The sequence below is a fragment of the Glandiceps talaboti genome, chromosome 19, assembly GCF_964340395.1.
Source record: "Glandiceps talaboti chromosome 19, keGlaTala1.1, whole genome shotgun sequence".
NCBI classification, from domain to species: Eukaryota; Metazoa; Hemichordata; class Enteropneusta; family Spengelidae; genus Glandiceps; species Glandiceps talaboti.
The window spans coordinates 16,313,539-16,324,617 of record NC_135567.1 but is presented as its reverse complement, the minus strand read 5'-3'; the positions used below and the strand labels follow the sequence as shown (position 1 = coordinate 16,324,617).

The 11,079-nt window shown below is 37.6% G+C and overlaps 2 protein-coding genes across 2 annotated transcripts; one reads left to right on the top strand and one right to left on the bottom strand.

Moving 5' to 3' along the window:
• Window positions 1-429: 429 nt before the first annotated feature.
• LOC144449913 (juxtaposed with another zinc finger protein 1-like) lies at window positions 430-5,134 on the bottom strand. The gene is made up of 6 exons (XM_078140462.1): window positions 5,045-5,134; window positions 4,528-4,755; window positions 3,237-3,309; window positions 2,454-2,539; window positions 1,273-1,496; window positions 430-702 (listed from the first exon to the last, which is right to left on the bottom strand). Exons 2-6 carry the CDS (start codon window positions 4,625-4,627, stop codon window positions 430-432), a joined length of 756 nt encoding a protein of 251 aa, XP_077996588.1. The 5' UTR covers window positions 4,628-4,755; window positions 5,045-5,134.
• Window positions 5,135-5,203: 69 nt separating this feature from the next.
• Window positions 5,204-10,762, top strand: LOC144449914 (ATP synthase lipid-binding protein, mitochondrial-like). Its single transcript, XM_078140463.1, has 5 exons — window positions 5,204-5,243; window positions 5,460-5,558; window positions 6,673-6,743; window positions 8,608-8,665; window positions 10,226-10,762. The coding sequence occupies exons 2-5, from the start codon at window positions 5,511-5,513 to the stop codon at window positions 10,484-10,486; spliced, it is 438 nt and encodes a 145-aa protein (XP_077996589.1). The 5' UTR covers window positions 5,204-5,243; window positions 5,460-5,510; the 3' UTR covers window positions 10,487-10,762.
• The last annotated feature ends 317 nt before the right edge of the window (window positions 10,763-11,079 follow it).

Genomic DNA, 11,079 nt, shown 5'->3' with positions numbered 1-11,079 from the left:
GATGAATTTCCATTAGAAAATGAACATTTGGATTAGGATATTGATTTCTGCTCCATGCGCTGCATGTGCATTACTATCAGCACATGTGAGAATACAAATGTAAGTCGACCTTCTTGATCTGTTTCTGAGGTGAAATGCTGAGAATGAATTGGCTTGTTATTCCGATAACTATCCATACGACTTGTACTTTTGGTTACCTCCATGTTCAATTTTGGCCCAGGAATTTCCATGCCTGAGATGTGGTCCTGGAATCACCATTTATCAGGAATTGGAGTACTATCCAAGTTTTGGGAAACATCAGCAGACTTTCTACCTTGTTGTCATGGGAACAGACACCAACACTGAATATCACAGACTTAGAAACATTCAAAGAATATTAAAATATAATGACTATTATCATATATTACTTTTGAATAAAAACAACACTTTTTACTGAACAGTTACCGTGGGCGATGCTGTGACTGTTGCTGTCACATTACCTGTTGCAGGTTGTTGCGTTATTGTTGGAGGGTTCGTAGATGTGACAGTCAGTGGCAGCATTGTGGTTGCTAAGGTGGTTGTGTTGGTTACCAGTAATGTGTTTACTGCTGTTGTCATGGGAGCTGGTGTAGCGGTAGGTGGATGCTGAGTGGCGTGGTGTTGGCGTAGTCCTTGTGAACTCTTGTAGCTTTTGCCACACCGACATTTGTACCCTTTTCGTACCTATGCAATGTAAAAAAACACAGCATGTGGTTATTCAATTAAATGTTATTCCCCAATATATTTCTTCATTCCGCCAAGGAAAATACAAGTGACCTAAGGGGTCTAGTAACAACCCTTAGGTCATGAGTATTTTTCGGCTGAAAAATATTGAACAATAAAATATTGATTCCAGTGCCAGTAATATCAAAGCAAAATCAGGTAAAGTAATGGCAGTTTTGAACGCGTGACTCATTTTGAATACAGCAGAACCAGTGATGTAGACACCCATTGTTGTGACATAGGCGTACATTGTGATAACGTAGAATAACCAGAGTATATATTCCATATTTTTGGTTCAACTTGGCTCGTGCATGGTATAAGGAGATGTAATCACAGTGTGTCTGATATCATGAAATGGGATAACATAATCACAGTGTGTCATATCAAGAAACAGAACAACATAAACTTCCACTCTATGCGCTACACATGTATTACTATGTGCATGCATGAGAATAAGTTCACCTTGTTCTATTTTGACCTTTTAACACAAGGTAAAATGTTATCGCAAGAATAAAATTTTTTACAGCATACCTTTGTGTCTTTTCTGTGTCCATTTTTGGCATGATATTTTATACCATTTACATTTTTGTAACGTTTCTTACATCCTGGTACAGGACATGCAAATGGTTTTTCATCGTTATCTGACGTATTCATCATACTCAGTATTAACTCCGAACTGAACTCTTCTTGTGTGGTCCATGAGTCGTCGCTGTCTTCTGATTCGCTGAACGGTTCATCATCATCAAACTCGCTCCCTGATAAAAAAAACACAGAAGTTGTTGTGGTAACTGTTAGGTTTTGTTTTTGATAAGGGTGGTTAATACAAATGTAGGTGAAATCTACTCATGCCCGTTGGGGTAAAAATCAACCTGAGTTCCCCAGTCATTTTACCAGGGTTCCCTACCAGTGTTTTTGTTCAAGGTGGAAAGTAGGTAAAATCTACTTGAGTTCTTCAGTCACTTCACTTTACCATTGCCTACCAGTGTTTTTGTTAAAGTTAGTAATTTGGTAAAATCTATCTAAGTTCCCCAGTCATTTTACCAGGGTTCCCTACCAGTGTTTTTGTTAAGGGTAGTAAGTAGGTAAAATCTACCTAAGTTCCCTAGTCATTTTACCAGGGTTCCCTACCAGTGTTTTTGTTAAGGGTGGTAAGTAGGTAAAATCTACCTAAGTTCCCCAGTCATTTTACCAGGGTTCCCTACCAGTGTTTTTGTTAAGGGTGGTAAAGTAGGTAAAATCTACCTGTGAGTTCCCCAGTCATTTTACTAGGGTTCCCTACTAGTGTTTTTGTTAAGGGTGGAAAGTATGTAAAATCTACCCGAGTTCTTCAGTCACTTCACTTTACCATTGCCTACCAGTGTTTTTGTTAAAGTTAGTAATTTGGTAAAAATAAGTTCCCCAGTCATTTTACCAGGGTTCCCTACCAGTCATTTTACCAGGGTTCCCTACCACTGAGTGTTTTGATGAGGGTGGTAAAGTAGGTAAAATCTACCTGAGTTCCCCAGTCACTCTACCAGGGTTCTCTACCAACACTTTTATTAATATTGGTAATTAGATAAAATCTACCTGAGTTCCTCTATCATTTGAACATGTTTCCCTATGAGTGTTTTTGTTAAAGTTGGTAAGTAGGTAAATTCTACCCGAGTTCCCCAGTAATTTTTCTCTACCAGTGTTTTGTTGAGTTTGTGTGACACTGTGCAATCCTTCCTTACCTGTTGGAGTGTTACTTCGTTGTGAATTATTCAAAGAATGACATTTCTTTTTTCTCATTACTTCACGAGCGGCATCCGTTACAAATCTACACAAATACAAAACAGAATTTTTGCTATGTTGATTGGAAAACTTTATACAGCATTTGCTTTTCCCTTGTATGATTAATAACAAATTATTTTATCTTATTGAATAAAAAAAGTACACATCATCACTATTCTTTACAGGTACATGAAAACATGGGATGTTGACAGGACTTGAAATTAACTTTTTTCTTTGGTTGTCCTAGTAGGCTACCAATTACAGAAAGTGGTAGCCCAAGGATGGTGACTAATAGTCTTATATTCCTGAACTGAAAACAGAACTTCTATTGGAAATATTTGAGGTACTAAAATACTTTTATGCCCATATATCTTCCATCCTTTAATCTTTGAATCGGCCTAAAAAGAAAATTGTTTGGTTCTGGTTAACCCCCCCCCCCCTCCCAGTTTTTCACTGCTGACTCTTAACTTTTTTTTACATATTCAAGAAAAATATGATAAAATTGCAAAAACTGTGAAATCTCATGAGAAATAGTGAATGCGGAAACTACCATCAACTTAAAAAGACAATATAAAACTGTTCTTCCAATCTGCGATGGCTTTACATCTGATAAGATGAAATAAAAGCTTTTGGTGAGAGACTCCAACCTCTTTGATGCAGTATGATGTTAAATGTATGAAAATAGGCTGAATGTTTGTGCATACAAATTTTTACTATTTGACTAAAGTTTTGTTTTTACTCACCTCATAATGTAACTTAGTGATAAATATGCTGGCTGCTGGATTTCTAATTTTTCTAAGTACCTTGGATCATAATCTAAATAAAAAATAAATGAAATAACTCAATACAAAGAATTATAACACATTGTAATTATATCACTGTCAGTGATTGGCTTAGACTGTGTCAGGTGGTATAGACAAGCAGGGCTTGAATTTAACTTTTGGGCTTGGTAGTCAAATTTATCCAAGTGAACTGTTTCAGCTACAATTCTCCATTGATTTGCCCTGGTCTAATATAGACTACCAAATAACAAAGTTGGTAGTCAAGATACAATGTTTGGTAGTCTATATGCCTTTGACTGCTACTATAGTACTAATTTTGAACCCTGACTAGTGACCCAATGTGACCTAAATTTGCATACAGAGGGCAATATTCATTTTCAATTTCCCTAGGGCATTTATCAGTAGCAAGAAAGTTCTACTGGTGATTTGATTTGACTATGGAAAAAATATGTGTATGGAAATGTGATGTGTTATAAAATACTTATTGCCTTGCCTTATTTGGGCACTAGTAGACATCATATTGTTACCCCTCGATATTAATTTTTACTTGCATAATTACATGGTATATAAATTCATCTTATATACTTGTATCGGTTTGTGTGCTGTATTTGTTACATACCTGCCGCATGTAGGTGCATGCTTGTACTTTTTACTAAGTTTACATCTTTAAATCAGTTACACTCATTCACTTTCTTAACTCACCCACATTTATAAATTCAAGAACAAGATTTGGGAAGATTGAAGACTTCCCTTTGTATCCCAACCCTCAGACCCTACATTAACCCTAACCCCAACACTAAGTGTGGAGCAATTTACAAAAGAAAACTTTGCTGAGAAATGAAGCAAGTTTATAATTTACTTTAACAGTTGTTTTTGTTGCACTATGTAATCAACTATTAATATTACTAAGCCATACTAAGGGTTTCATTGTTTGCCATATTCAAAATCAGGGAACTAAACAAAGTGATACACACAATAGATTAACCCATTTAACTATCTGTGGCTGTCTTACAATATATCCATGGCGCCTCTATGATCTACCTTTCTCCACCTACACGCTTTGAAACATATTATCTCCCCATTGTATCACTTTTCAATGATGGTTCTCCACACCGGTACCCCTATGGTTTTGTACAGAGCATGACACGAGCCTCTGAGTCTGACAGAACAATACAACATCATACATATATCATATAACGGTTAATATGTCAGTGAAGTCGTGTGTAAATAATTAAAAATGCGATGAATCTACCTATGTGGGTGTCTTCGATATGTTCAATAAGCTCTCCAAGTGTTGCAAAAGTGAGACCACATCCACCAAATCGGCAAGTGTTACTATAGAATGCTGCCATTCCAAAATGTTATTGTCTACTTTTGGACAGCATGTTTACTTGACTTCCGGGTTGCAATTGTTTAGATATTCCCGCCTGGGTCTGTCACGTTATGCTGGACGGACAGCCGTCAGTCTGGAACGTCGTACCTGGAAATGCGAGTGTAAAAATGGATAATATAGTGAAGTTAGTGAGGACGACGCGACAAACTAGACGCTCTCGGACTCTGATTTATGCTTGATAAACATGGGAACATCTGCCGTCGCCACCGGCTCACTATAATAATAATAGCGTCTACCCTCGACGGCCCCATATTGACGGTCACACACGCGTACCGTCTTGGACAAAGATAACGCGTGGGCGGAAATACGGAACGGATGCAAGGTTTGCGGCTACTGAAATGAACACGTAACAATCGCAATAAATTGGCTAAATTACCTTTGAAATCTGTTGCACGGTTCAACTACATCATCTCGATCGCCACTATCTCATTCGATAAACTACTGCATGTACTTCATCACTTTGGGGTCTCACTCATTCATGAAGTTCATACCCCTCTAGAGGTAATTGGTGAAGAGTCATCACGCATGCGCTTTATCCGCTCTCCCCGACGCGTACGTGCAGTGGACATCTGAAGGTAAGGCCACACAGTTGAAATAATCCCGTAAAATCACCAATATTCGTGACCATCGAGGCAAACAACATACACTGTTGGATATATGTTACTGTAATACATAACTGTGTGTCACAATTTTGTCGTAGGTTTTTTCATTACGTTGTATGCATCAAATATTTTAACCACATTCACCGGCTACACTTACCGGCATCCGCCATTTTGTGTTTTCTGCTGCAGGAGCTTCTTGCTATTTTCTCACTTTCGTGAAGTAACACACAATCTTAAACCATGTATATGTGTTCAAGGGCTGTCTGCTCCCCAATGGCACAGGCTGCGGTAAGTAAATCAGAGTATTTTACGAATTCTTTTCTCGCTGAAAAATAGTGTTCCCCTCTCACCTCGTTCCAGTAAATCGTCAAAATCTGATGCCAACACGACTACAAGTCCACTCTCTCGTCCGCTGGGCTAAAAAACTCTTAAGTTATTGTCATAAGTTGTAAAATTTAATGTATATTACGATTATTTTATTATTTCAAACTCATGGACCGAAGTTTTAGTAGCAATTATCTCCGGTAAACTTCCATACCAAAGAAAAGAAGACCGTAAAATGCAGATCAGTGCAGTAGCACTAGCATATCAGCAGACCTCATTGGCGGCCTTCGACCTTTCCCCTTTGACGTAATCGGGTAATCACGGCGCACTTGAACGATAGCTGCGTTAAAATCTCTGCCTGTACATCAAAATAGTAAAATACTGTTTAAGAATTTGCCAAATCTGGTATAGTTAAATTATATGAATGTTAATTTACATGGAGCATTTACATAAGTTTTATATTTATATAATCAATTACTAGATTTGAATTCTTTGCGAAAAAACACAAGTTTCTGCAAGTTCCACTTTAAAAACTGGTAGTGGTAGATGGATTTCAGTCTAAACCAAAATTTATTTTGGTTTAGACTTTATTTTAGGTTTATACTCCTATTACTTCCTATACTCTTTTTTGTCCATGTTTCACTAGGTATTTGCTACCAAAATCACAAGGAAATGTTGAGGGCACCACAGACCTAAAATTGAGTTTATACAGTAAAAAGTAATCTGAATGCAAACATGATGTTGATAGTTCTAGACCAGTGTTCCCTCTAGACCAATTTGACACACTATAGTCTGTAAGGTATGCCGTGATGGGGTGCCCTCACACATCGGCCAACCCCTACTACGTCTGTATCGAACTACTGCCAAACAATTTCTAGTGATGTATCAAAATTTGATCTTAATTTGTGGTGACTCGCAAGAAATGCCAGTTTTTCTCATTTTGACCTACAACAACAAAAATGGACTACCATTAGAGGGCACACAGTTCTAGACTAAGTAATGAGTAACCTGAATGAAATTCAAACACTTACAATGTATTAACAATCTATAACATCGACAATATTTTTATATTTTGTAGATCTTCAAGGGATCCAGAGCTGTTGTCAGGCCAGTCTCTGTTGCTGTAAATAATAGAGCAAATGAAATCAGGTAAGACGATCTCAAAAAAAGAAGTCCTGTTTACATAAAATGTACTGTGCTGTAAATCAGTACATTACGAGTCATGGTGAACATATGTTTAAAATACTAACTTGATTCACAGCTCAAAATTAACGTCTTTCTCTGGTAGTCTTAGTGGGCTACCAATTTCAGAAAGTGGTAGCCCAAGGATGGTAAGTTCCAGGGGTGAACAAATTATTTTGTGAACTGGTGGTCCCCGGACCAGTGCCTTAAAAAATCCAGTGGTCCCATGTCCCGCTAATGTGAAACATTAAATCTTGCCTATGAATCTTTTTAACATAGTTATTAACCATAAGGTACTGGTCCAGTAAAATTTGTGTGGTCCCAGGACCAGTGGATTTGTTCACTCCTGTGATTGTGTTATGTTATTCTGCTTGTCCTTTCAAGACATACAACAGAACCCAGTACTCGATCTAAAGTGCCCCTTCACTGCTGTCTCTATATGCCTTTAGATTATGAGTCATGGACTCTGACAATTCTCGGTACCTGCAATACAAATCTATGCATCGCTAAGGAGTCAACAAATGGAACGCAGTCTCGCGACCGCGCTTGCATTTGTCGACACCTACACTTCTGGTCGCCTATGTCAATACACGTGAATGTTTCTTCCAAACAGTTAAATTTGTAACAAATAAGATAAACGCAAGTTTTAAGCTCATATAATTATGGAGGTGGGAAATTTAAATATGTACAGTATCTTTCCAGAGCAAAATTACAAGAGATGTATACAACTGAAAATGGGAAAGAAACATTCATGTGTATTAGCATAGCCGACCGGAAGTGTAGTTGTCGACATTAGAACACGTTGTCGCGCGACTTCATTCCATTTGACTCCACAGTGATGTGTAGAATTGTATTGCAGGTACCGAGAATTGGGGGCTCTGCTACTAGACTACCTAGACAAAGAATTTGGGTAAAATGTAATCCAGTCTTCCACACTGGAAGTCATACAGTGTATTTCTTCCAAGTCGCAAAGAGAGTCTGGGTAACGGAGACTGATATTTAATGTAGTGAAGCAAATTATGCTTCTCAGTCTTTTGGTATGGAAAAGTAACTAAAACGACTTACTGGAATGGATAGACGCAGTCACACAAAGAATAACAAGTTGAACATGGCCAAAGTAACGCTGTGATCATATTTGTCAACGTTGCCTAGCAATAGTTCTTAAATTGCTAGCTTGGATCTGTGAGCCACAGTGCAGTCATCTGTAAGAATGGGACATGAGACTAGTCTTGGGATATATATTTGAATAGAGACTATGCCAGCATAGCCTAGAATCAAATCAAGTGGGGCTTTGCTTTCGCTTTCCCCTACCATGCCTGACACTCCTCAAATTAAATAACGATTTCCTGCAAGTACTTTGAATATGTTTATCATGTTTAAATCACGCAATTCAACCCAGAGCTGGTTCGAATAAGGGATTTTACATCTCGCTACAGATCTTGTGAGATATGCAAATATACCTAGCAACAATGTGATCATGATGGCCATGTGTGATGATGTTGAGGACGTTAGTGTTGCTAAGCATTTCTTACTTTCTGCTTGTCCACCCACATGTGGTTGCTAAGAATGCAACGGCTCATGTGGTATCTCATTAGATCTGCCGTGAGAGGAAAAATGGCTCATCACATAACACTATTGATGTCGTCTCATTAGGCATGGTGAGGGAAAAGCTTTAGCCAAATTACCCATTGATTCCCGGCTAGTAAGAATCGTAGGGTGAAGGTTAGACTACCAAGAATACATACTGTAGTATAGAGACCATATCAGCAATATTTTATGCCAGTTTCTAAGTGTTGAAATTATTCTATGGTTTGTATTTTGTTTCTTACAGTGTCACACAAAATAACAGCATTGCAACACTACAGAGCACTCTACCTACCCTAAGCCAAGTAAGTATACCTTTCAGTGACAAAATATACCATCAGTTTTTGACCAGCATGATTCTACGTGTATGCCCATTGCCCTACCAGTGTTGCCATCAATTTTTCACCAGCATGATTCTATGTGCATGCATTACCATCAACTTTTGACAAACATGATTCTGTGTACGCGCCGTGCCCTACCAGTGTAGAAGAGCGTGTACAAGTAGGGCAGTACAATATACTAGTAACACTGAAGCAAAACACTTTCTCTATGTGCTACACTCGTTTATAGCATTCACATCAAATGTATAAGTATACTGTTTCAGTTGGTGTACTTACAAGCCTAGCATGTGGCATTTCTAATGTGATCAACTTCTACACTTGATATGAATGCTATGAAGGATTGTGGTACATACAGAAAATGCATAAATTTGGTGTTATGGGTTGTAATTACTTTGGAACGACTCATTTGAAATGAATGCGGCATTTTGATCTGTCAGCTGTTGACCATGATCACACAATTTACCGTTCCAAAGTAACTATATTGTACTGTTCTATTGATTCTTGGAGCCATGAACAATATATTCTCAATTGTATACTAGTTTATTTGTGTATTGGTAATTTTTGAAATGGTAGCTCTGGTCATGGAACAGTAACTGTACCCTTTTCAAATACTTTGGAAGGAAAAAAAAGGAAATATTTGACTGGTATTTTTAGTACGTCAGCCCATGTTCAATGTGACACCCTTTGTACAACTGCAGACACATGACCATGGCTGACGAAAACCTCTTACAAACAGGGGAAAGTAAACAAATGAATTTGATTAACATCATTTGGCACAGCATGTTGGAACAGAGAGACTTGTATTACACACCATGATTTCAAATGAACAGTTTTATGGCCTCTTTATTATGTGTAAATGAAGTACCAGGAGAACTGGAAATCTGTTTGTGAACATGAATTACTATGCACATGGTCCATAAAACTGTTCTTTTGAAATTATGAAATGTAATACAAGTCTTTGTATTTCCAACATGCTGTGCCAAGTGTTATTAATCCAATTCAGTTGTTAACTTTCCTTGTTTGTAACAGGTTTCGTTTGTTTTCGTCTGATGTCTGAAGTTGTTGATACTAGGCAAGAAATATTCACTCATTCAATATGTGATACATTAAGTGTTGATTATTTAATGTAATATATACATCTCTCTCATATTCTGTCAGACATCTACAGTTTTGAACTTTTAAATTGAATCAGAATTCAATAGAGATAAAATGGGAGGGTATTACTTCATGAATTGACTGCTTTACCTCCATGTAAAGATACAGCAGTGGACTGATTCAAATGTGAACTCTTGACCTCATGCAAATTAGGTCAATATTTCAATCCAAACTTGAGAGCTATTACTATTGGTCACATGGTTGTGCTACATGAGTACAGAGAAAATGTTTGGCCTGTTGGGCAATCCTCCAAAATTGTCTGGAGTTTTGGTAAACAAAGCCACTAGCCTGAGAATCAATTCTATGTTATCTGTAAGAAATGTTTACATTCTTTTCTAGTTTTTCATGACTTTCTCTTTTTGATTTCAGTTCCGTGAATTCCAAACCTCAGCAGTCCAACGTGACGTAGAAGCTGCAGCAAAATTTATCGGTGCTGGTGCTGCCACAGTAGGTGTCGCCGGATCTGGTGCTGGTATTGGAACCGTGTTTGGTAGTCTTATTATCGGCTATTCAAGAAATCCATCCCTAAAACAACAGCTTTTCTCATATGCTATTCTCGGCTTCGCTTTATCTGAGGCCATGGGTCTGTTCTGTTTGATGGTTGCTTTCTTAATCTTGTTTGCTCTGTAATTACAAGTTTCGTTTGCCTGTTATTTGAAGTTTGTAAGGAAGCATTTAGGGTTGTTTGTGTACAAATGCTTTCTTGAGAGAAAAGGTATACTTGGTACTTTGTGAGAAATTTTGATAGGTTACTACTACAGTACATTTGCATGTTACCAACCGTTCACCAGGTGACCAATCCAATAAGACTTTCTCAATGAAGGTATAACCAATGTAAAAATTATTATTACTATACTCACAGACCAATGTTAGTTTGTGTTATTAATGCTGTGTCAGAAACATAATAAAAACTAATTTCTGAAAACAAGTTTGTTGTGTATTTGTTTGATATAGTGTGCTGCTACGTTGTGTGTGTGATTTCAGTAAAAAATGTAGTTCATAGTTCAGATTCAATGGAAGGAAACCCTATTAGATTGCTATGCCAGGCACATTCATGCTGTAGTCTTAGTTGCATTAGTCAGACTCGTTGGGATGTCTGCTACTAGACAAGATTGTAAAGAAATTTAAAATGTCTGCTGCTCTAGATGTCTTGAGACCTGTTCTAGGTAAACCTGATGTAAAGATACCTGAATCGGATGCAATGTTTGACTGTAAAACTGGAT